The sequence below is a fragment of the Pseudorca crassidens genome, chromosome 10 (genome assembly GCF_039906515.1).
Source record: "Pseudorca crassidens isolate mPseCra1 chromosome 10, mPseCra1.hap1, whole genome shotgun sequence".
NCBI lineage: Eukaryota > Metazoa > Chordata > Mammalia > Artiodactyla > Delphinidae > Pseudorca > Pseudorca crassidens.
The window spans coordinates 68,499,732-68,523,533 of NC_090305.1; the positions used below are offsets into that span (position 1 = coordinate 68,499,732).

General features: G+C 58.5%; 2 protein-coding genes across 5 annotated transcripts; both read right to left on the bottom strand.

Annotated features, from left to right (window-relative positions):
- Positions 1-120: 120 nt before the first annotated feature.
- Positions 121-11,863, bottom strand: LAMB2 (laminin subunit beta 2). 4 transcript variants are annotated; one of them, XM_067754367.1, is made up of 33 exons: positions 11,725-11,863; positions 11,547-11,632; positions 11,257-11,429; positions 11,032-11,167; positions 10,877-10,950; positions 10,283-10,471; positions 10,129-10,192; positions 9,689-9,891; positions 9,479-9,599; positions 8,953-9,141; positions 8,570-8,749; positions 8,336-8,448; positions 7,991-8,070; positions 7,769-7,901; positions 7,414-7,572; positions 7,209-7,336; positions 5,331-5,463; positions 4,951-5,143; positions 4,730-4,873; positions 4,252-4,501; positions 4,005-4,168; positions 3,700-3,924; positions 3,396-3,613; positions 3,196-3,292; positions 2,733-3,105; positions 2,449-2,633; positions 2,134-2,375; positions 1,706-2,054; positions 1,168-1,375; positions 949-1,090; positions 689-865; positions 438-597; positions 121-367 (listed from the first exon to the last, which is right to left on the bottom strand). In XM_067754367.1, exons 2-33 carry the CDS (start codon positions 11,629-11,631, stop codon positions 231-233), a joined length of 5,424 nt encoding a protein of 1,807 aa, XP_067610468.1. In that variant the 5' UTR covers position 11,632; positions 11,725-11,863; the 3' UTR covers positions 121-230. The 4 variants fall into 4 exon arrangements, with proteins under 4 accessions (XP_067610468.1, XP_067610466.1, XP_067610467.1 ...); XM_067754365.1 differs by having other exon boundaries at positions 11,720-11,795; XM_067754366.1 differs by having other exon boundaries at positions 4,252-4,483; positions 11,720-11,794.
- A 5,255-nt stretch (positions 11,864-17,118) lies between these two features.
- On the bottom strand, positions 17,119-23,467 carry LOC137232432 (laminin subunit beta-1-like). The gene is made up of 8 exons (XM_067754402.1): positions 23,361-23,467; positions 21,985-22,099; positions 21,625-21,783; positions 20,283-20,475; positions 20,047-20,190; positions 19,725-19,956; positions 19,483-19,646; positions 17,119-19,163 (listed from the first exon to the last, which is right to left on the bottom strand). The coding sequence occupies exons 1-8, from the start codon at positions 23,432-23,434 to the stop codon at positions 18,913-18,915; spliced, it is 1,332 nt and encodes a 443-aa protein (XP_067610503.1). The 5' UTR covers positions 23,435-23,467; the 3' UTR covers positions 17,119-18,912.
- Positions 23,468-23,802: the final 335 nt, after the last annotated feature.

The window sequence follows — 23,802 nt, forward strand, 5'->3', positions numbered from 1 at the left end:
CGGGCCGAATGGAGGAGGCGGGGCTCCGGTGCCTTGGCCTCGGTGGGGCCCTGCTGGTCGCAGCTTCTAGGTTCCGCCCAGAGACTCCGCCCTCCCCAAATCAGAGTCGGTCACACAGCGGGGATTCACACTGGTTTATTGGGGGCCTTGCCAGGCTGGGGACTTTTCCATGCACAGGCAGTAATAAGTGCGGGGCGAGGCTGGGGACTGGGGTAGGCCTCGGGTAGGGGTCACTGGCAGGTGTTGTAGATCTGGACCTGCAAGTTGATGGCTTGAAGCACACTGCGCATCCTGGCCTCCAGCCCGTCCAGCTGAGCCGCTTTGCCCTCCAGCGCCCGCTCGTTCTCCTCATAAGTGCCTTCCAGCTCTAGGAGAGACAGGTCTCAGATGAAGGGTCCTTCTCCCAGAGTCCCACATCTCTGGCGTCCCATCCTCACCTTGCAGCCGCTGCAGCTTGTCCTGAGCAGCCTGCAACAAGCCGCGAGCCTCATCCCGCAGTTGTTCTGCCCGTGCCTGTGCAGCCAGCACACCCTGGGCCTTGCGCTCAGCCAGGGCCCTCACTGTCTGGTACTGGTCACCTAGTGGGCCCTTCAGCAGCTGCAGATATAGAGGTCCGGGGCAGGGTAGTGGCCCAGTGGAGGCCCAGCCTCTACCCCCACCCCTTCCAACTGGCTCTGCCTCAACCCACCTGTTCAGCTTCCCGGGCACGACCCTGGGCACTGCCAGCTGTTTCTTCAGCGCTAGAGGCTGCCAGGCTATTCCCTGCTCGCTTCAATTTCAGAGCCTCCAGGAGACCATCCAATTGCTGAGCCCGCTCACCTGCAGAGCTCAATGCCTTCTCTGTACCTGCCATCCTCTCCTGAACCTGCCACGGGTGGGCCTAGGGTTAAACAGGTTTATGCAGCATGCTCACAACCTTGCCCCACTGATGTCCCAGGGAGACCACACCTGGTGCAGGGTCTGCTCTGTGTCCTGTGTGTCAACCACTGCCCCCTGGATGGCACCCTGAGCAGCACCCTGTGCCCGCTGGGCCTCCTCCAGCGCTGCCTGTACTGTCTCTGCCTTCTGTTTCTCACCCTCAGCCCGGCTCCTGGAGAAGAGAGGGAATCAGGACTTGCAAGTATCAGAACTAGGTGTCAAGGATGGGGTCCAAGGTTGGGGTCAGACCGTGCCCGCTGTGCATCCTTCAGTAGCTGCTCTGCCCGATGCACGTCTCCCACAGTACGCGCCAGGATCGTGTCCACATCTGCCAGGCTCCGGACCCGCTCTGCAATCTCGCCCGCCAAGTGCCGGATCTGCTCAGGTGACGCTGGGATGGAGAGCTCTAGCACCCGTGTGGCCACCATCTCAATGCTGTCAGGATCAGCCCCCTCCTCTATGGGGACACAGGCAAGGGCTTAAGGACACAGATTCCCCAGCACGGGCATGGGGACACAGTCTTGGGGTATGGACTCAGGGACCACACATGGGGTATGGATTTGCTAATAGGCATAAGGATGTAACCACAATGACAGGGACTATACATGGGACATAGATGCAGGGTCGTGGACTTGGGGACTACATATGGGCACGGGCTCAGGGTCCAGACACCCTGAGCCCTTGCCCATCTGTGGTCACAAACACAGGTACAGTGCAGGCCCTGACCCAAGTATGAACACAGACATGGGGGAAACACCACATGGCCTGGGCCACAAGGGAGGCTCACGGCTGAGGAAGTCCTTCACACTCTGGATAAGTTCCCGCAGTTCCTGGTTGGCCTGTTCCACCTGTCCCCTGGAAGCATTAGCCTTGTCCAGGGCTGCCTGGGCCCGCTGCTGTGCCTCGCCTGCCTGCCGACGGGTCTCAGCTACCTGGCTGAGGATGCCACCACCTTCTGCCAATGCCCGCTGCAGTTCTGCCTGTGTGTGGCGGGCCCGACCCAGCGCCAGATCCGCCATGGCTGCTGCCCCACTGCAGCTGAGGCCCCCACAACGGGGCTGCCCATCCTCGTCCCGACAGCCAGCACCCCCGCAAGGGCTCGTAGCACAGGGTGCATCTCCCGGGGACCCACACACCTGCCAGGCACAGAACAAGTCAGGGTCTGGGGGAAGGAACAGCCACACCCATATGTCCCACCCGACACTTGTGCCTCACCAGTTCATTTATGCCTGTCAGGCTCAGGGCATGGGTACGGGCAGAGAGCTCGCCCAGTGCCTGCTGGTTGGCCATGTGCTTGCGGTTGAAGTCCTTCTTTCGGGCACCCATCAGCACCTCTGTCCGGTGCCGTGTGGCTGCTGAGTTGCTCACAGGGCTGGGCACTGTCAGGGCTGACATGTTGGCACGACGTTCTGCCTCTGCAGACAGGCTGTGGGCATGGCGGATGCTGTCATAGGCACCTAAGTCGGGCAGAGGCAGGCAGTCAGCTGAAGATCAACCCTGATCCACCCGCCTAGTTGACCAACAACTCACCCAGGAAGTTTGAATGCTTGAGCAGGTCCAGATGCTGGTCAAGCTGCCGCAGTGTGAGATTAAGTGCAAGCCCGTCTCGCTCTAGACTGCTTAGTGCATGGTTGGCATTGAAATTCTTGTCCTGCACATCTGTGAGCTCTGCTTCCAGCTGGGTCAGGTGCTCAGTGGCCTCCCCAATTTCACGCCTGCATGGGGTGATGAGGAGATATTATTTATAGAGACTTCAGCCCTAATGCATCGGGCCTCGGCCCCATCCCACCATGTATCCTCAGGCCCGTCCGCACCGCAACTCCTCTGTGGCCTCCACGAGCTGTGCAGTGGAGGCAGCTGAGGCGTTACGGGCACCGACGATCCCCTGCACAGTGCCCAGCTTCTCCTGCATGTGCCAGAAGCTGCTCTCAAAGGCACCCAGCACACCCGTCTGCTGCAGCTCCTGCGCCCACTGCTCCAGGCGCCGTGTACGAGCAGCCAGGTCCTGTACCACACGGTCCCAGTCCCCGAAGCATGCGTGGCAGGGGTGGCAGGCAGGAAAGACGCCCGAGAAGCCACGGGCACACTGGTCACAGCGCACGCCAGACATGCCCAGGCGGCAGCTGCAGTGACCTGTGGAACGGTGACACTGAGGTGTGTCTATCCCACGAGGGTCACAATCACAGGCTGCAGGAAAAGGGAAGACCACAGAGTTAGGGCGCCAGTGGGGCATCCTTGGAAGTCCCCCATCCACCCTGGCCCCACGAGCCCCCTTACCGCGGCACTGCAACCCAGGGTCTCCCCAGTGGAGCTCCTGGCACTCAGAACAGGTTCGCCCACCGAAGCCAGCATGGCAGTGGCACTGTCCTGTGAACTAGAGTGGGAACAGGGCAGAGGTCAGTCAGAGGCTGAACCCTCAAGACGTGAGGCAGGCAGCTGGCCCCATCTCCCCAGGGATCCACAGGAAGGTCCCATACCTCATTGCAGGTGGGGCCTCTGGCTCGGCTTGGGTGGCAGGCACAGGGCTGGCAGCCATGGCCACTGGTAAGGTTCCAGAAGTTGGGGGCACAGCGGTCACAGCTAGGGCCCTGGACATTGGGGAGGCATGGGCACTGCCCACTGCTTGGGTCACAGTTGCACCGGTCAGTGGATGGGCACTGCTGGGGATCTGTGCCCAGCAGGTTGCAGGTGCAGCCTATGCCAGCCAAGATGAGCACACTGGTTAAGGAGAGCTGGAGCAAGGAGCCCCACCTCAGCCACCCCCTCCATACCCACACTCACGGTGACAGCTCTGTCGGGCAGCCTGCCCATGGAAGCCAGGCTTGCAGTGGGCACAGTGCGGCCCCTCTGTGTGGTGTAAGCAGCGCAGGCATTGCCCCGAGTGGGAGTCACAGGCATCAGGGTCCGTGGGGTCAATGTTACCACTGCATTCGCATGGTTGGCACTGGCCGCCTGGCCTTGATGGGTCCCCAAAGTGCCCAGGGGCACAAGCTTCGCACCGCAGCCCTGCCCACGGTCGGGGGAAGGCGTGAGTGCTCAGCCCAGCTGCCCCACCCTGATCCCACGCCTGCACCTTACCCACTCACCTGTGTAGCCTGCCCTGCAGTGGCACAGGATCTGCTGGGAGTACCCATCCCGATGGCAAGAAGTAGCAAAGTGCCGCCGGCTCCCGGGGCCTTCAGGGCAGGGACAGGGCCGGCACTGGCCCCCATATGGCAGCCGTGGGTCCCCGTGGAAGCCAGCAATGCACCTGCAGGGAGAAGGAGGAAGAGCTGTGTCATCCCTGAGCAGCCCGCCCACCCACCAGCTCACTCATAGCTGCTTCAGGCTCACCTTTCACAGTGCTCACCCCCTGTGTGGTCACGGCATCCCAGGCAAGCGCCTGTGTGGGGGTCACATTCGTCTGCATGCCCGTTGCAGACACACGGCCGGCAGTTAGGGAATCCCCACTGGCCACGCTGGCAGCGGTCGCAGCGAAGCCCAAATGCACCAGTTTGGCAGGGGCATTGCCCATTGGTTGCTTCACACAGGCCGCTGAGTGCCCCCTCAGGGCTGCACTGGCAGGCTGGGGGCAAGGCAGAGGCTAAGCCAGGGAGAGGGTTTGAGGGGAGTTTGGGTGAGGTCACGGTAGAAGGTCAGGGAATGGAAGAGAACTGCAAGTGACCAGGGCTGAGAGTATGGGGTCCAAAGCAGAGCTGGAAAAAGGAAGAAGCAGAGCCAGAGGAAGGAGGGAGAACAGTAGTGGCAGCGGGGCAGAGGTGGGGGCGGTGTGTGGAGAGAAGAACAGGAGAGACAAAGGGGCAGGTGATACCTTGACAGCCTGTGGGGCCAAAGCCATAGTAGCCAGGGGCACAGAGGTCACAGCGACGCCCAACCACTGCAGGTTTGCACAGGCACTGACCACCATGGGGGTTGCACTCAGAGCTCAGTGAGCCCTGGGGGTCACACTGACAGGCTGTGGGGAGAGGGGACAGGGCAGGTCAAGCTGAGCCCACACACCTCCACCCCACCAGCCAAACCACAGGCACTCACGCAGGGCTCCGTTGTAGACCAGTGTGGACAGGCTGATGAGGAGCGGGGCGCAGGCCTCAGAGGGAAGGGTCTTGCTGGGCACCAGACCCTCCTCGTGGCAGCGGTAGTGTTCAAAGGTGGCACGGCGCTCCAGAGAAGCCGCATCACCCCCACTAAACATCTCCAGCACCAGGACACGGGGCAGCAGCACCAGCTTAAGAGATGAGCAAGGAAGAATAAAGTTCAGACCCAGGACCATGTTGGAACTGCCAGGACACTAAGCTTAGCACTGCCACAGACCTGCCTCTTCTGTCACAGACCCCTTCTATACAGTCACCACTACAGGACCCATCCCACAGGCCCTGCCATCTTGGTTGGTGTGGGAAGAGGGAACTATTCACCGAGTCAATGAGTAGGCTGGGTCCAGAATAGGGGGCCTCAGGCTGGGCACCTCCTCCTGTTCGCACCAGCTTGAGATGCAGCTTGTAGGAGATGCCAGGCTCAAGGCAGACAGGTCTGGGAAACACCATGTACCTGAGGTAGGTGAGGACAGGTATGGGGTCACCCAGGCTTCCCGTATCAATCATCTTGGGCCTCCCCACCCCACACACAGCAACCAAATCATTGGCCAAGAAAGATACTAGGGCTGGGCCAGGCCAAAAACAGCTGGACAGCCTGACGGAGAATCTCTACAGAAGATTCCCATAAATGTGCCTTCACTGGGATCATCACCTGTGCAGACAGTCTTGCTGAGAACACTCCATACAGCCTTGCAACCCCAGAGCATTTCCCTGGCACAAATGCTTGCCAATTTTCCCTCAATGCCCTTTTTACGCTTCCTCCAACCTCGACCTCCAGCCTCCAGTCACGGCTCCTCTTCACCAAGACTGCATCACCTCCCCTCACCCCAGGTCATTCCCATCAGCCTGCAAACCCATGCTAGGGTTATTTTAACCCCCCTGAAAAAAATCTTTGCTCAAGATTTGAGTCTCTCCCTGGCTGCTGCTTTGTCTTTGTTCTCCTGACCAACAAACCCCTAAAATTTAACTGTAGTCACTGCCTCCACTGTCTAGCCTCCCACTCCAGGGGAGCTTTTGCCCCCTCCAGCATGCCATAGAGTCAGCCTGTCCCAAGGTCACCAGTGACCTCCATTTAGCCAAACCCAGTGGCCACTCCTCTATTCTTATCTGCTCCAGCATCCAGCAGCATGCAGTGAGGTCAGTGCGCCTTCCTTCCTGAGACGCTCTTCTCTTGGCTTCTGGGACCTTGTGCAGACTCCTGATTTCTCCCCATCCCCCAGCTACTCCCTCTCTACTGGGCTCTAACACTAGAGTACCCCAAAGCTTGGTTCTGCCCCTCCTTCCTTTCTCTGGTCATTTAATCTAGAGCCACCTCTTTAGGGACAAGTCCCAAATTTACATCTCCAACCTGAGCCCTCCAGTAATTCCAGACACAGAAGTCCAACCACCCACTGGCCTTGTCCCCCATGTCTAAGCATCTCAGAACTGCTCCTTCCTATGTCTCCATCTCAGCGAAGAACACATGCCATCCAGATGCCCAAGCCCCAAACCCTAGAGTCACCTTTCCACTTTTTCTCCCTTTCCTAAGCCATCAGCTCTGCCACTGGAACCCTCTGGAAACTTCCTTTTCTCGCCACCTCAACTGCTACACCTGTGTCCAGCCCACTGTCACTTAGCTAACTCAATAGCTGCCAGCAGATCTCCCAGCTTCCACCTTGGCCCTTTAGGTCTATTCTCCTCTCAGAAACTAGGGGAATCTTTGCTAAACATAAGTCACAGTTGGCAAAATGTCTATAATGGGTACAGCCAGCTTCATTATGCTATTCTCTGTTTCTATGTATTTTTATTTTTACATGATAAAAAGTTAAGAAAAAAGTGATAAAAAAAGATACATGAAACAAATACTACCCAAAATATAATTAAGCCTTAGTCAGACCAGTTACATCCCCACTCAGAGTACTCTGACACCCTCCCTTCCCCCCAAGGGCACTACCTATCCTGACAATCAATGGGCTCCCCTTATTTCCTGCCTTGGCCTCTGGAACTTAGACCCCTGAAGGAGCAGGTCTTGTTCTGTCTACTTCCTTCCTCTGACCAGTGCCACGCCCAGCAGCAGCTGGCAAACAGTACGCAGGAGGAGGAGGCTCTTGAAGGAAGGAACAGATGAATGAGCAGGGGGGTCTTCCAAGTGCCCTGCAGGGAGCTTAGGGCTGACCCACAACCCCCCACAGTTGTAGGTGCTACCATTAGTGTCCTCACCTGGTGCCTGGTCGCAGGGTCCCTGGGATGTGGTCATCCTTGGGCAGCATGTGCCCACATGGGCTGTGGGCAGATACAGGCCCTGGGCGCTGCACAGTCAGTTCCATCTCTGCCCATTGCTCAGGTACCTAGGGGAATGGGGTGATGGATGAGATGCTCCCACATCCAGAGGGTCAGCTCTGGGTTAGGTGTCACAAGGTCTGACCTGGGGCTCCAAGCGCAGTAGCAGGTCATAGTCCATGGCTCTTGGTACAGAGGCCACCAGGAACTCCAGTGCCTGGCCTTCCCGCAGCCTAACAAAGCCTGGGCCAGTCCAAGATGGAATCCCCCCAGGGGTCACCAGGCGTGCCACCACATCAGATACCTGGGAAGCAATGAGGCTGGGGGTGTGGGCTCAGGCAAGGCACTGCCTCTTTTGCCACAGCCTGTCCCCAAACCCCAGCTCTCTAGTTGAGGCCCTGCCCGAGGCAGACACCCTCCCTACACCAGGCACCACCCATAACCCTGCCTCTCCAGCCATAATATCACCCATGCCCTGTCCTTCAACAGTGCCCCCCTACCTGCCCCCGAGCTTCCTCAGCCTCCCAAGTTAGGTGGTCAAGGAAGGGCCGGAAGTAACCAGGCTGCACCTGCTCACAGCGTCGCCCCACCATGTTCTGGCGGCAGTGGCACTGACCTGTGGCCTCGTTGCACCTGGGGAACACATGGTTACTCAAGAAGGATCCCCTTTCCCGCCCAGGATCTTTTCCCACCCCTCCCAGGGCCCCTTATACAGTACTCACTGGGGATCCAGGGCACCACCGACATCACAGTCACACGGACGGCAGCCAAGTAGGTCGTGGCTCAGGCCCCAGTGGCCAGGCTGGGGGAGAAGAGGTTGCTGAGGGCCAGAAATAGACCCCCCTCTCTGCCCAACAGGGAATCTAATGATGGCTCTCAGCCTCTACCACCCCTTGGGGAAAGCCTGGCCCCCCGACCACTGGCTCCCACGCTTGGCCTCCCAGACCTGAGGCCTCTCAACCAGGATCGGACCCAAAGCCCTCAGCGCCCACCCAGTGGGGCAGGGACACCACTCCCATCCCTATCCTCTGAGGAGAAGTGCAGAACTCCAGCCCCTCCAGTCGCACCAGGCAGCGGTTGCAGCCACGTCCAGTCACTAAACGCTTGCAGAAACAGGCTCCACTGTTGCGGTCACAAGGGGTGCCCCCTGGCACTGTGCCCCGTGTATCACACTGACATTCTGTGGAGAAGGAGACCCATCAGCACTTTGGGGAGCTGGGGCAGTGCTCGTGTCCAGTTGGGTCCAGAGTAAGAGGTCAAGGGTTAAGGTCAGCACAGGAGTTAGGACAGGAAGCACATACGCTGGCAGCCTAGAGGGTCACTGGCACTGAGCCCAAAGAAGCCATCACGGCACTGCTGGCAGCGAGAGCCCACCACATTTTCTTTGCAGCGACACTGGCCCGAGACCAGCCCCAGTGCAGGATCATCATGGGGATCACAGCGACCACCGTCTTGGGAACCCATGGGGTCACAGTCACAGGCTGAGAGCACAAAGAAGTGCAGGGTTACCCTTATGCCAACTAGCCCAGCACCAGTCATCTCTCAAGCCCCCACCCTAGATTCCCAGTCTGGCTCCACCCTCCATCCCCCCACCCCAAATCCCTGCAACCTGCACAGCAGTCTGGCACTTCAGCTCATACCCCAGGATCAGCCTTCCCTCTCCCATGTCCAATTCCAGCCTTACAGCGACACACGGCTGGGTCTCGCAGGTCCTTGGTTGGGTCACGGTAGAAGAAGGGTCGGCAGAGCTCACACTGGCGCCCAGCTGTGTTGTGCTGACACCCATCACACACACCTCCACTCACGTTGCCAGATGCCAGGTATATGGCCATGTCGAAGTGGCAGCTGTAGGTATGCCCATGGCACTCACACTCTTGGGAGAGGGGAGGGAAGAGCAGGGCAAAGGCCACTTGAGGGACCATGTCCTGAGAGTAAGGGGCTTAGGGGCCCCCAGTGCCACCTTAGGTCCCTGCCACAGGCCAGAATTTGTGGGTGGGGGTTCAGGGACTTTAAGGCTTCAGCATCATACTGGGCCCCTAACCAGAGCAGACTGTGGCAGAGGGTTGAGGGAGTCCCCAGGGGCATCAAGACCAGGATACCCTTCAGGCACAGCCTAGGTGTTAGGGGCTTAATCAACCAGCTCTAGGTTCTGCCCAGGGCACAGCCAGGCCACAGAGTCCTGGGGCTATGAGGGCCACGGTCTCACTTACTCCTGCAGGCGTGACTGTGGCCGTCCTCAGCCGGATGCCAGGGCAGATCATGATAGAAGTCCTGACACCGCTCACAGTTGAAGCCACGAGTGTTGTGTTTGCAGATGCAGGCCCCATGAACCTAGCAGGGTGGGTAGGCAAGTGGTCAGCACTGTCCAGCCATGCCTGCCCCTGCCCCCAGCCCTACTCCAGCCAGTTGAAGACCCTCACCATGCCCTCAGCATGGGCTGGTGCCCCTGGGGCGGGTGCACACTGTGAGGCGTGTCCATAGCAGAAGCAGTTGCCACGCACAACCAGCTCATACAGGGCATAATAGTACTTCTCGCGGATCTCCCGCCGTGGGTCAAGCAGGTTGTCCCCGAGCGTGTGTAGCCGTGTCAGGTTCACCCGTAGATTGGTGATCTTTAGCAGGTCTAAGTGGGGGAAAGGGGTTGGGGGCCAGCTGTCCAGGCAGGCTCTTGCTGCCCCATGCCCACCCAGGAGCTGAAGCTGCCAAGGTCACCTTGGGAGACCTCCTGTCTACAGCTATATGAGCTAAATTGGACTTGGCACCTGCCCTAGGAAGCACCCAGAATAGCTACTGAGGCCCCAGATAGTCATCACCAGCTGGAGGCTGGGACTGCGCCAGCCTCAAAGAATGGAACACTCACTCTGGATCCATGGGCTATAGGGGTCTGGAATAGGGATTGCAGGGTCCAGCACACGATAGATGACCTGGAAGGGCATAGAGTCATTAGAGACACTGGACCTGCCTCATGCCCGTCGTGCCCCCCTTCTGCCCCAAGCCCAGATCCCAGCCCTCACCTCGCCTTCAGTGGATGGCTCAATCTCTGAATAGCGAGACTCACAGACTACGTCATCCCAGTGCCGTGGGGGAGCCAGTGGGACTCCTGGGAAGTCAGCCCCACAGTCATAGGAGAAATATCTGTACACGTGCCAGGTGCGTCCAAAGTCTGCTGAGCGCTCCACCAGCATGGCAGCAGGGCGAAACGTCTGGGTGGGGAGCATGGCTGATCAGCGGGCACTAGGACCCAAGTCCAGCCCAGGCCCATCAAGAGCCCTGCCCAGCTGGGGCCTGCCCTCAAGCAGCTCACAGACAGGTGGAGGTGACCAGGGGAAGCCAAGCAAGGATCAGGAAGGGAAGCCACCTCTAGTGGGGAGACTCAGCGGTCACGGGGCCCAGGGAGGCAGCACCTGACCCAGCCTGGGATTGAGGCAGCGTGTACAAAGGCCTGGAGGGGGCAGGCAACAGAAGGTGTGGGAGGTGAAAGAGCCTCCCATCCAGCCAGGGCACAGCATATGAGCACAGGGAGGCTGGGCTGAAGAGCTGGGACTCTGTTCAGGGGCAATGGGGAGCCAAGCAGGGTGCTTCAAGCAGGCTCCCAGACACGCGGGCACCTTGAAGGTCATAATGAGGTGCGTGAAATGGAACTCAGCCTCCAAGTCCAGCTGGATGGTGACCACGGGGACACCTGGGGCAGGAGTCGGAGGTCAGGGACTTGAGGCTACTTGGTGGACAGCCCTGCTCACCCATACCTCACCCACAGCCTCACCATTCTCTGACTGCCACCAGGCTGCCCGGCGCTGTGGTGCAAAGCTGGTAACTACATTCTGGATGCGATGGCTGTTTGGGTTGTCTCTAGCAGAGAAGGGGCGCCGGGAGTCACACAGGAAGCATTTCTTCTCGTCCTGGGTCGGGTCAGGGTCAGGATCAGCGTTAGTACCTCAGCCAGTGGGCACCACCCTGAGCCAGCCCCCCACCTCAACTCCAATCAAACCTGCAGGTGACTGACGATGCAGTAGGGCTGGGGCCCATGCAAGCCACAGGTGGATGAGGCGGTCAGTCTGTCAGCACGGCCCACCAGCAGGTCCCCTGTGGCGGGGTAGCAGCTTCCCCGCGAACAGCCTGGAACATCCGGGGCCGGGGCCTGGGCCAGGGCGGTGGCCGGCACTGGGAACAGGGGGTCAGCTGGTTCTGCTGCACTCCCACCCCATAGCCCCAGAGCCAGCTACCCCAGGACCCACCATCACATCCCGCAACCCCCAGGCCTTCACCAGGCCCTCTCACCACTCAGCAGCAGGCCCAGTAGAAGCTGCCAGGGCCCAGGCTGTCCCCGCAGGTCCCTCCCTTGTTCCCCTGCGGCCCGCTCCATCCTGAAGAGGAGAGGAATCAGGATGAGGGGGGATGAGAGGTCTGGGGCCCATGCCCATCTATCCCCTCCCTTGGGGTCCCGTGTTGACTCTGCCTGTGTGGGTCCTTGGCTGATTCCCCACTCGGTCCTCTGTCTGTCCGGCGGTCCCTTCACTAGCTCGGAGTCCGGCGACTTTGAGCAAAGTTGGGAAGTACGGCAGGAAGCAAAGCACGGAGCGGATCTCGGGCAGGAGCACAACATCATGCAGAAACCCCCACCTCTCTGGAAACGACTCTCACTCTAGAAACTAGACACAGGCTGGCTCACCTGCAAATCTTTATTGTGCCCTCATGCCCAGGTCTGCACAGAGCCAGGGGAACACAGGGTTTGGGGCCCTTAGGCCACTATAGTTAGGGGACGCACCAAGCAGGGGCTATGGCATAAACAAAGAAGAGGAGTCTGATCTTTGAGACCTCAAGTGGCCCATGGAAACTAGCCTTTGTCTCCAGTGTCATTGGTGCTGTGGAAGTCACCATCAATTAGGCTTTTCAGTCCCAGGCCTCCAGCATCAGTGGGGAGGTAGAAGGGTGCACTCAGGGTGTCAAGCTCCCCTACTCAGGGATGTGGGATGGACAGCCTGGCCGGAAGGACAGGACAACATACAGGTAGCGGGGGAGATGGAGAAAGGCCATCTCCTGCCCAGGGTCTCCGCTTCCCCCAATCACTACAACAAGTAGGCATGAGAAGAGCTCAGTTTCCCACTATGAAAATGAGTGCTGGTCACTGACAACAGACCAGAGCAGTAGCAAGCAAATCCAGATCTTATGGCTCTTCATCCACTCCAGGCCTTCTGGCCCACCGAGAGCTTCCGAGCCCGGGCTTGGAATGCGTGCTGCCCAGAGCCCATGCCCCACCCAGGCCCCTGGGACTGCGGTAGGGACCACGGATTCTGGGGGTCTGTAGGGCCCTGTCGGGGTGGCTTTGAGCTGCCACAGCTGCGCCCACCGTCTGGGGTCAGGTGGAGAGTACCCCAGAGGTGTAGGCCCAGGGGAGAAAGCTGGGGTTCTTCAGGGGAATCATTAGGCTTCACAGGGAGAGTCTGGGCAGGGGGGCAGTCAATCTGCTGGACTTGAAGTGTTGCTGGGAGTCGCACCAGTTATGTGGAGGAGGGGTCTCCAGACACCCGGGGGGTCATGTAGTCAATCTGAGGGGCTCAGGGATATTAGAGGGGGCTCAGAATTGGAGCTCACTCAGAGATAAGGATCTATCAGGATCTCAGGGGCACTTGATGGTCTCAGGAAGTTTTACTTGACGCCCTCCCCCCGACACCCGCCGCCTCCCAGTTTCTCAAGGTCAGAGGGCCACTGGAAAACAACATGGTGTCAAATAGAGGTCGCTCAGGATCAGCAGGCACTCAGTGGTGCCTCTGGTCTCTCAAGGTCAGGAGATTCCTGGGTCACTCTGGGGTCACTCTGAGTCACCCAGGTAGTCCCAGAGTCCCTCTTACTGGCATCCACAGACAGCAGTCAGCAGGTGGTGTACACAATGGCCCACAGCTGCATGTGATCAAGCAGCTCTGCTGCCTGCTGCTCCAGGGCCCACAGGGTGGTCACTTTCTTGCCCAGTGCCTGCGCATTCTGAGCCAGGTGGCGCTCCAACCCTGGGGATCAGGGTCATCTGAGCCAGGCTCTGACTTCTGGTCCTAATCTCTGACCCTGACTCTGACCCCAGCCCTAAATAAGCTCTAACCCTAATTAACGTTTGACCTCCTGTTCTAGACTTTAACCCCAGCCTGAGCCCTATATGAATCTGGACCTGACCCCTATATGAATCTGGACCTGACGCCTATATGAATCTGGACCTGACCTGCACCCTTCCCTGACCCTCCCACACCACCCCTATAACTCTGACCCTCCCTTCTGACCCTGACCACCCCCCATACCCACCCCACCATGGCCCAGCCACGTACTCTCTAGGCAGCTCTAGCTGTTCTGTGCCAGCTTTAGAAACTCTTGGGCCTCAGCTCATGCCCACTGTACCCGCTCTTCTGCATCTTGCACCGTGGCCACCGCGCTACGTGTGCCCTCCTGCAACTCCACCACACCTAACTGGGCCACCTGCAATTCCTAGAGCAAGACTAGATCTGAAACCCCACCCCACGTAGACTCTACAGTCCCAAACACATTGCCACCCAAAGTTCCTGGGTTTGGGGGGCAGGGGCTTTTAGAACTGAGACCCTGCCTCAGCCTGGCATAGCCCAGTCCCAGCCTAAACCCGATTTCACACTATTCCAGAGGTGTCCCTGGGACCCTAACGTCCACTTTTCCCATCTCACCTTGCCCAGGCTCCCAGCCACACCCAAGGCATGTGCTGCTCACTCTTCTGCCTCCTGGGCCTGCCACTGACTCAGGGCCAAACAGGTCCTGAGAGCCATAGCTGCACTGGACAGATGCCCCAGGACCGGGGTCACATCCACTGCCAGTGCCACCCAGGCCAGGTGGCCTGCCACCTGAGGCAAAGATTAGGGAATCACAGAGAGGCCACAGCAAGGTAGAGCATTACATGGTCAGGGTATTTAGCACCGTGGTATCACAACTGGTCAAGGATCTCAGGGAAAGAATGGGGATCACAGCAGCCTCTGAGCAAGAGGTGTGAGGGAGCTGAGGGGTATGGGTGGGGTATCACCTCCTGTACACTGGCTTCCAGACCTCGAAGTCTGTTTCAAGACCTGCAGTCCTTGCTCTGCAGCCCTTGCATGAGTTCCCGCCTCAGCCAGCACTCCCTAAACATCCAGCTCCCTAAACATCCAGTCCAAGGCCCTGGCTGTACCCTCCCTGAAGGACACAGATGATCAGGCAGTCCAGCATTCCTTTCCTCCCCAACCTCTGACCTCTACCTCCAGCCTCCTGGCCCTTAACCTGGTCTGCTGTGCCTGATGGAGAACGCCTTCAGCTTTGGGCAGCTCCTGGCCTACGGCATCTGGCACAGGGAGGGCACCCTGGATCTGATCCAGCAGGAGGGCAATGCCCGCTGCCCCACCTTGGGGGAGGGGCACCGCCAGCGCATGGCATGCCACCAGCTCCACACTCACAGCATCTGTGGGGATGGAGGTAGGGATCCTGGATGTGAACTCTGATCCCTGACCCAACGAACTTTGACCCTAATCTCTCACTGACCCTGCCTGTGACATGACTACACGGTGTGCTAGAGGCTTCCAAGAGCCAATTGTTAAATTTTCAGGAATTCTGTGAATCAGTTGTTAAATGACAGGTAGAATGAAATCAGTCACGGTGGGGATTACTGACACCACAGAAATTGACAAACACTACAAATCAGTTCCTCCTGACCCCCAGGCCCCACTTGTTAAACATTTAGAAGCACACTAGTGCTCCCACCTGATCCCTGGTCAGCCCTGATGAGTATTCCTCATTCTAGAAGGAGTATCATAGCAGTGTCCGAGATGCCCACCTGCCCCTGCCCCTGACCTCAGACACACAAGCAGACATGTACCCAAGAGGAAATGCTGGATGGGCTGCACAGTTGCTTGCATGTGAGCCATGGTGGCCACACCCCAGAACCCCTTGCGTGACGCCTCATCTCCCAGGCCTGGATTCCCGTGGAGCTTGCAGTGGCCTGGATTTGCTGTTGCTGGTAGGGGTGGGTCAGATGTGGAATATGTCTCTTGCAATCCCATGGCCAAGCCATGGTACCCTGTGACTCCCACCATGCTCTCCTCCACAGCCCCCATGGCTCTGTACCAGTTGCTGACGCTGCTCCAAGGCTGTGACCGCCACGTCCAGGCTATAGGAGGAGTTATGGGAGGTAACCAGAGCCCACTGGGAGGTAGGCAGGGTCCCAGGACAAGAGGGAACACCACAGGGTACAGGAACATAAACCAACTGAGGTCCCCGACCCCTAGGGGAATGGTCCCCGATTCCTAGGGGATCCAGTGAGGAATGCATGTCCCAGCGCTCCCATTGCCCTACACCCAGTTTACCCCTAGGAGAGAGTCCTCGCCTTGGCAAAGCCTCCCACAGTGACCCATATCTCCACCTACCACTCCAGCTTTGACTAGGAGCTGCAGAAGCTGAGGGTGACACCTCTGGACCCTGTGGACCAGCCCCTCAATTTCAGCTGCCACACAGCTGTCCCTCTGGGTCGGCCCATCCCCCACAGCAGCTTCTCTGTCCACCACCAGGCCTCCTGGGCCTGTCCCAGGATGCTGTCTGGTCCTCCAACTGTGGCCACAGCCTGGGCTGTAAGCATGGCCTCTTGAGAAAGCAGGGCAGCTGAGGAGGCCTGGGCCTCAGCACCTGCAGGGGATAGGAACGATAGACACAGGGTTGGCTCAGGGCTTCCACTGGCAGGGTCAGTCAGACTCCTGGGTCCCCCAGATATGTAAGCAAAGGCACCTGGTCCCTTCCTCCTGCCCCAGCCTAGACCCCACCATCACCTGCGGCCCACCTACCTGCCTACTTGGCCTCACCTTGGGCTCCTGTGGCCGTCTTGAGCCAGGCCAAGCCCTTGACACAGTCTAGCTTCTGGGATAATTCTTCCAGATGTTCACACTGCCCCCTAACCCATGGCTCTCTTTCTGCTACAACCTGTCCTTTGGCCCACAGTGTCTGGGCCAATGCAGTTGTTTCCAGTCTGTGGGAGGATGGAGTATCAGCCTGGCCAGAGATGCCCTTTCCTCCCTGGTTCCTCACTCAAGGAAACTCACCTCACTCCCAGACCCAGGACTCAGACAGGCCAACCCAAGACCCTCTGAATCCCTGACCCTGGGAGGCTAGCTGGAGACCTCCTTCCTACTGACCCCAGACCCCTTGCCTGAGTCCAGCTATCCATTCCATAAGTTGTCGTTGGGGCCCCACAGCGGGGGAAGGAGATTCCAGGAGTGTCTGGGCCTGCTGGAGTACCCCCTCCAGGCCTGCAGGTGCCCCCAGCACCCCAGCCAGGCATCCCCTGGCGTAAGGCGGCCACTTTGTGGGCCACAGTGTCCAGCTGTAGCTGGAGCAGAGCCAGGTGTTGGTCCCAGGAGGTGAAACAGGGAGGGCAGGACATGCAGTGTGGGAAGCCACCTCTGGAGCCACGGGCACATGCCTGGCACCTCAGCCCTGAGATGCCCTCTCTGCAGCAGCAGGTGCCTGTGCGTGGGTCACAGCTGGGCGAGATGGAGCCCTGGGGGTCACAGGCACAGGCTGCGGGGGAGAGAGAGGGTCAGGGTAGGGAGCAAGCAGCACTCACACTAGGCTTGCCGCCAAGAAGCCTGAGGAAGAGAATGACCCTGTGTGAGTATGAGAGCCTCACCTAAGCCACTGCTCAGAGCAGCCATGGGGGAACTTCCCTGGTGGTCCAGTGGGTAAGACTCCATGCTCCCAATGCAGGGAGCCCGGATTCGATCCCTGGTTCGGGAACTAGATCTCGCATGCATGCCGCAACTAAGATCCTGCACGCCACAACTAAAAAGATCCCACGTGCCGCAACTAAGACTCAACACAGCCAAAATAAATTTAAAAATATATTTAAAAAAAAAAGAGAATGGGGGCTTCCCTGGTGGCGCAGTGGTTGAGAGTCCGCCTGCCGATGCAGGGGACACGGGTTCGTGCCCCGGTCCGGGAATATCCCACATGCCGCAGAGCGGCTGGGCCCGTGAGCCATGGCCGCTCGGCCTGCGCTTCCGGAGCCTGTGCTCCGCAATGGGAGAGGCAACGACAGTGAGAGGCCCGCGTACAGCAAAGAAAAAAAGAGAGAACGGTCATGGGTACTGGCATCTACCCCAGCCAGAGAGGCCATACTGCATGGCAGCCTTTGGGCAGGAAAACAGCACAGGGCTCCAGGTGCTCTACAGCCCAGAGAGAGGTCAGTTTGGGTCAAGACTGGCAGGTGGGGTCAGGAAAGAACCACCCAATGTGTCTGCTCCGCAGGCCTACCCAACCTGGCCTTGCCAACACTCTTTCCCTACAGCTGTTTTCATGAGTATTTCTTTAAGTTTTGGAGAAAACAGCAATAAACACGTGCTCTCCCTCAGGACAACCTGGTGGCTCCCCCGCCATCCCACAGGGAGGATCCCGTCAGGACAGCCTCACCCCTGGTGGTGGATTGTGTGAATGCCCTGCTCACCTCTGCATTCCCACTCTGGGTCACCCCAGTACCCATCCTGATACCAGGAGCACGTGCAGCTCCCAAATCCTGCCTGGCAGGGGCACTGACCCATGACCTGAAGGAAGAGTGTGTGGCCAGTCCACAGAAACAAAGAGCCTCCTCTGGGGGAGGAAGAAGGAAAGGAGAGCTCAGAGGCAGCACACAGTCGCCTCCTCTCAGCCTGTTCCTGCCCAGGCAGCACTCATACCTGTGCTTGGCTGAGGGCTTCTCCCCTCCTGCTTCCTCTGGTCTGACCCCCTTGACCGGCCCCCACCTTGTCCCTACATTGCCAGCCTCGCCTCCCACAGACCGGCCCTCTGGGTTCTCAACTCCTGACCTGCTCCTCTGTGTCCTGAGTGGAGCACCCCACTGTTTCCACACGCTCACCCGCCGACTCCCACCCTCTCCTCACCAAGGACTCGAGAACACACTTCAGACCTCATCTCATTCAGACCTCATCTCATTCAGTCCCTGACGTCTCTCCTCCTGGAAACACTCGCTTCCCACGGCCATCCATCTCTGCCTGCATCTCCCAATCCTCCCCCTCCGCCCGTGCCTCTTCTGCCTCCTTCCCAGCTGCACCCGGCCCCACCCGTGCCACACTTATTCTGCTTGCCATGACCCACTCACAGTGCTTCACCTACATGCCAACACACGGTGGCACGTGGGGTCGGGCCCACGTGGTCTCATGTCTGCTCATAGCTAATGTTGCACAAGAGCACACACAGCTGCTTGCAGCCACACACACTGCTGCTGGTAGTCACATTAACACTCACACTCACACCAGCCATAAATCACACCACAGGCACACACATTCACTCACACCTGGCCACTGCCACATGCTATGTGCGACAAGGGCTCACTCACTGGGTGATACACTGGCTGCAAAGTGTGTTGGGCACGGCGGCTGCAGGGCTCGCGGCCTCGGGACCCACCCCCAGGTTCCAGAAGAGGGGGGCACAGCGGCTATAGTCCCGCCCCAGCGTGTGGGGGCAGCAGGGGCACTGCCCGCTGACCTGGTTGCAGAAGCAGGCTTCAGCCCCAGACAGGCACCTCGCAGGTATGGTGCCCTGGCGGCCACAGCCACAGCCCGGGGAGAGGAAGGGCTTGAGGAAAGAGAACGCACCCCCCACCTTGGGATACCCTCACCCATCCCACTCACACACTCATGCCGGCAGCCCCCTTGGTGCAGGGCACTGCCTTGGAAGCTAGGCCCGCAGTGGGCACAGCCAGGGCCATGGCTGTGGTGCTGACAGTGCTGGCAGTGTCCACTGTGGGGGTCACAGGCGGCTGGATCACGGGATCAATATTGTTGTTGCACTGGCAGGGCTGGCACAGACTCCTTCTGGGGTCATCTCCTGGCCAAGGGTGCCCAAAGTAGCCCAAGGAGCAGCGGTCGCAGCGGGGGCCTGGAGTGGATTGGGGTATGTGTGGGTTGTCTCAGTAGTCTTCCTGTACCTTTGGGGCCTCTGGGTCCCACTTAACCAGCCAAAAGGTCTGAGGTCCAGCCAGGAGGGCAGAGGACACAATAGCTATATTATGACCCATCTTCTTGGCTTACAAGTTCCATTACTATAATTCCTCAAGAATGGGAACTTCTTGAGGAGAGGAGCACGCCCTGCAGCTCAAACACACAGGTGACACTGGCAAAGATTTGCCTCGTGGACCTGATGGGATTGTGAACAAGTGAGCAGGGCCATGGGTTTGTCGCTGCCAACCATGCCTCACCTGCATAGCCAGATGCACAGAGACACAGGACACATCCACTGGTGCTGTCCACATGGCAGGAAGTCCCATGATAGATGCCTGAGCCAGGGTGCCCGGGACAGAGGCAGGGCCAGCACTGCTGGCCTGAGCCCAGGGTGGGGTCTCCGTAGTAGCCATCCAAGCACCTGGGGGCAGTAGCACATGGAATGGGGCCTAGCCCACTCATCACGATCCCTCCCCAACCCTTCCAGTGGCAGCCTCACCTCTCACAGTGCTGGTCCATTGTGGCCCCGTGGCAGTCCTGGCAGACTCCTGTGAGTGGATGGCACAACTCAGCAGCTCCACTGCAGGCACAGGGTTGGCAGCATGGGAAGCCCCACCAGCCATAGAGGCAGTGGTCACAGCAGCGACCGGCAAGGCCTGCCCGACAGGGGCACTGCCCATTCACAGGGTTACAAATGGCATTGGTGGCACCCTTGGTGTGGCAGCAGCACTCTGTGGGAAATGACAGGGCAATCAAGACCCTGTCTTGATTGGGCCCTGTCAAGACCCCAGACCCCACACCCACTGGCCCTGAGGGCTCACCACGGCAGCCAGTGGGCCGGAAGCCACATGTTCCAGGCCTGCAGTGGTCACAGGTACGACCATCAATGTTAGGGTGGCAGCAGCACTGCCCACCCAGCAGGGCACACTCGGTGGTCAGTGAACCCTGGGGGTGGCACTCACATGCTGCCAGGAGAAAGGGTAAGATCAGATGAACCTCATGGTGCCTCCTGCAACCCCCATCCTTCAGCCCCCTCAAGCCAGGGCCACACACTCACCAAGGCCACCCCCCTGGAACAGGGCAGAGATGCTGCAGGCAAGGCGGGCACAGGCCTCAGGTATAGTGCTGGAGAGGCTCATCCTCGCTGCCTCCACGCAGCCCGCCTTGTGGAGCTCCTGCAAGTGCCCCGTGGCGCCAGGGTCCACAGACCTCAGTCCAGGCAACCCTTTCACCTGTGGCAGGAGCACAACCTACTAGGAAGGTAAAGGGTGGAAGGCAGGGGGTAGTGAACCCAGTCCCACTCACTAACACCTACAATAGAACTTCTGTACGTTGGCCCTCACAGCCCCTTCCCACCCCTTTCCTGTTTCTCTTTTGATTCTGTTTCTCCTTCCTCTCCAATAGCCCTGATCTAGTCCAGGCAATGCCACCTCTCATTCAGAATCATTGAAGTAGCTTCCCCCTAACAATCCATCCTCCCCATGTCTCTTGCCTGCTCAAATCCCTTCCAGGGCTCCCCATTTCCCCAGGATAAGCCCTTCGCCTGGCCCACAAGGTCCTGTGAGGTCTGGCACCTGCCAGTCTCACCTTCTATCCTTGGCATGTGCTTTTCCCCTGCCTGATTCCCCCTCCCTACACTCTCCACCTGTCTCAATCCTCTTGGTGCAACTCTATGTCTCCACAATCCCCTGTCCCCTGAGCCCACTGCATCCATATTGTCCTGCTAATTTGTGTCTCCACCCAGATGTGGGGTGGAATCCCTAGGATCTCACCGAATCCAGAAGGATGGTGCCCCCCTCCCAGGTCTCTGCACCCCCTTGGTCTGCCATAGTCATAGGGTCATGGAGTAGTGTGTTCCAGGTTCAAAGTGGAAAAGTCTGGATAGAAACACAGCTCTACAGGGATGGGGGAGAGGAGTCAGGGTGGGGTAAGGAGGTCATGATCATGTGGTCCCAGGAATGTCCCATTTCCACTGTGCAGATATGGGGTCCAACATTTCATCATACAACCAATGGAAAAAGACCAACTTCTTAAACCCTGCCCTGTTTTAAATTAGGTCCCTGCTTTGATTGTTCTATGACATGATGGTATTCCATATTGGAAGGTTTCTACTTTGTTTGGGTATTGCTTTGAATGTGTTGGCTACATAACAGGGTCTTGGTATTTTGGGGGTCATGTGGTCTAGCCTACCTGTGTATCTGGGTCAAGGCCACATGGAACAGCTGCTCTGAGGGCAGCAGATGGGCACAGCGGGTACTGCTGGGCTGGGATTGAGCATGGACCCTGACTAATGCCTGCCACTCTTCAGATGCCTAGGGTTAGGGGTCAGTGGTCATAGAGCTGCCCCTACCCACCACCCAGCACCACCCATCCACCTGCCTGGCGCCCATGCTACTGACCTGGATCTCATAGCGTAGGACAATGTCACACTCCAGGGCAGAAGGCACTATGGGTGCCAGAAGAGAGAGGCCAGCCCCATCAACCACACGTGCAAAGTCTGAGCCAGTCCACAGTGTACAGCCAGCTCCCTGATGCAGGGGCAGGGGCTCCTTTGGGGCCTGGATGTGAGACACTGACTCCCAGGTCCAGACCACTCCAGGACCTAGGACCCTCAGGATTTAGATTCCCATTCCTCTAAGACCCCAGGGACTCATAGCCCCAGGGCTTGGGCCCATCCCAACTAAGACCTAGTGGCCTGTGACCCAACCCTGTTCCTCACACTCCTTACCTTGGGCAGCTGGTATTTGTAACAGGCTCACCTGGCAGGGTGGAGGCATATCGAGGGACACACTGTCTCTGAAGTCGGGGCCTGAGCCAACCAGGGGAGGTCCCTGGGGCTTGTGTACAGTGAGGAGGAGCAGGCTCGGGGGCTCCCTGTGGGCAAGTCAGGTGTCAGTGTCCTCCCACACTGTCCTGGGTGAGGATTTTTTTGTCCGCGCCGTGCAGCTTGTGGGATCCTACTTCCCCAAGCAGGGATCAAACCCTCGCCCGAGGCAGTGAGAGCTAGGAGTCCTAACCACAGGATTGCCAGGGAATTCCCTGTCCTGGGAACATGGACTCCATCCAAGACACCAAACTTCTGACCATGCTGATGCTGCCTCACTTGGACCTGCCTCACCTTCCTAACCCTGTCTGGCCTCTTCTTCCAACTAGCTCTCTCTGGACACTCTCTCCCTCCCCTGAGCACCAAGGTGTGAGCCTTGATTTCCTCCTGCCCCTGCCCTTCCTGGACACTCACAAGCAGCTGGGGGTCAGCAGGCTGGAGGCCCAGACCAAGCTCAGCTTCAGTAGTGGCCTGGTCGAGGTCAGCACAGAAGTACCCAGACCAGTGTTCACAGCAGTGGTGGAGACAGAGGTGGGGACGGCAGAGGCAGAGGCCCTCCCTTGCAGAACACCTGAGCCAGCGTAGGGGTGGGGACGGGACAGAGTCAACTCCCAATTCTTGTCCCTTGACCTGGACCCCCAGTCCCTGCCTTGTACCCCCAAAGTCACAGTCACAGGGCCGACAGCCTAGAGAGTCACTACTCAGACCCCAGAAGTTGGGCTATAAGAGAGAGTAGGTGGGTGGAGAAAGGACAAGAAGACCTGGGCAAGGAGAGGAGGGTCAGGAGCCTGGAAGGCCATATGCTGGGACTGCTCATTGCAGGAAGAAGCAAGGGTGAGCCCAGGGCTTTAATGCTCTTCTGCCTCTGGCTGAGAAGTGGAGAGGAGACCCTGGTGTACTCCTGCACGGCTTCATGGAGGGGAGGTAAGAGGTAAGAAGATGAGGTCACAGCCAGGGGTAAAATAAAAGTTAAACAAAGGATTTGTAATGTTCAAGGAGAGGCAAGAAGGGGATACACTGAGTGTCCCTTCAAACACTTTTGCTGTGAAACACCTTTAAATTCAGCGCATAATACTGTTGTAGCTCTTTTAAATGCTTTTCTTTCTTTTGTTCCCAAAGCTCCCACCTGAGGGCATGTGCTGGTTCAGCTAGCCAAGGTGGCACTGACTCTAGTGACCAGATCAGGAAGTGGCACCAACCCACCAGCAAGGCTTAGTCTGCAGTCACACTGATTACAACCTTGTACTTGTCAGCTTCTAGGAGCCCAGCACCCAAAATCAAGGTCAAATCAGAAGGCAGGTCAAACCTCACCAGACAACGGCTGCAGTCCCATCCAGAGACAAGGCGTTTGCAGTGATAGGCACCACTGGAGAGATCACAGGCATGAGTGCCAGGGATGCAGCCCCGGGGATTGCACCTGCAGGCTAAGGCACAGGGCTGTCAGGGTGCTAATGAGTGCTGCAGGGGTAGGTAGGTGCATGCGTTATTAGGGCAGTAATTGGGGGCAGAGCAAGGAGGACCTGGTGGTGGGGGTCCACTCTGAGGGTCACTCACACTGGCAGCCCTTTGACTGCGAGCTCAGGCCGTAGTGACCAGGCCAGAGGAGTCACAGCACTGGCCCCACACGTGAACTTTGCAGCGATATTGCCCAGAGAGGAGGCCCGAGGTTTCATCTGTGTGGGCATCACACAAACCACTTTCCAGGGCACCCAAAGGGTTGCAGTCACAGGCTAGATCAGGGGTCAGAAGTGTG

Excerpts from the sequence above, each read along its gene's own strand:
- LAMB2 (XM_067754367.1), bottom strand. The coding sequence starts at position 11,631 with ATGGAGCGGGCCGCAGGGGAACAAGGGAGGGACCTGCGGGGACAGCCT. Across the intron at positions 11,430-11,546 it reads ACTGGGCCTGCTGCTGAGTG|TGCCGGCCACCGCCCTGGCC; the intron begins GTGAGAGGGCCT and ends CCCTGTTCCCAG. Across the intron at positions 7,902-7,990 it reads GGTGGTGCCCTGGATCCCCA|GTGCAACGAGGCCACAGGTC; the intron begins GTGAGTACTGTA and ends TGTGTTCCCCAG.
- LOC137232432 (XM_067754402.1), bottom strand. The coding sequence starts at position 23,434 with ATGCCTGTGATCTCTCCAGTGGTGCCTATCACTGCAAACGCCTTGTCT. Across the intron at positions 21,784-21,984 it reads ATATGCCTCCACCCTGCCAG|GCCCCAAAGGAGCCCCTGCC; the intron begins GTGAGCCTGTTA and ends TCTCACATCCAG. Across the intron at positions 19,647-19,724 it reads ATGGACCAGCACTGTGAGAG|GTGCTTGGATGGCTACTACG; the intron begins GTGAGGCTGCCA and ends TACTGCCCCCAG.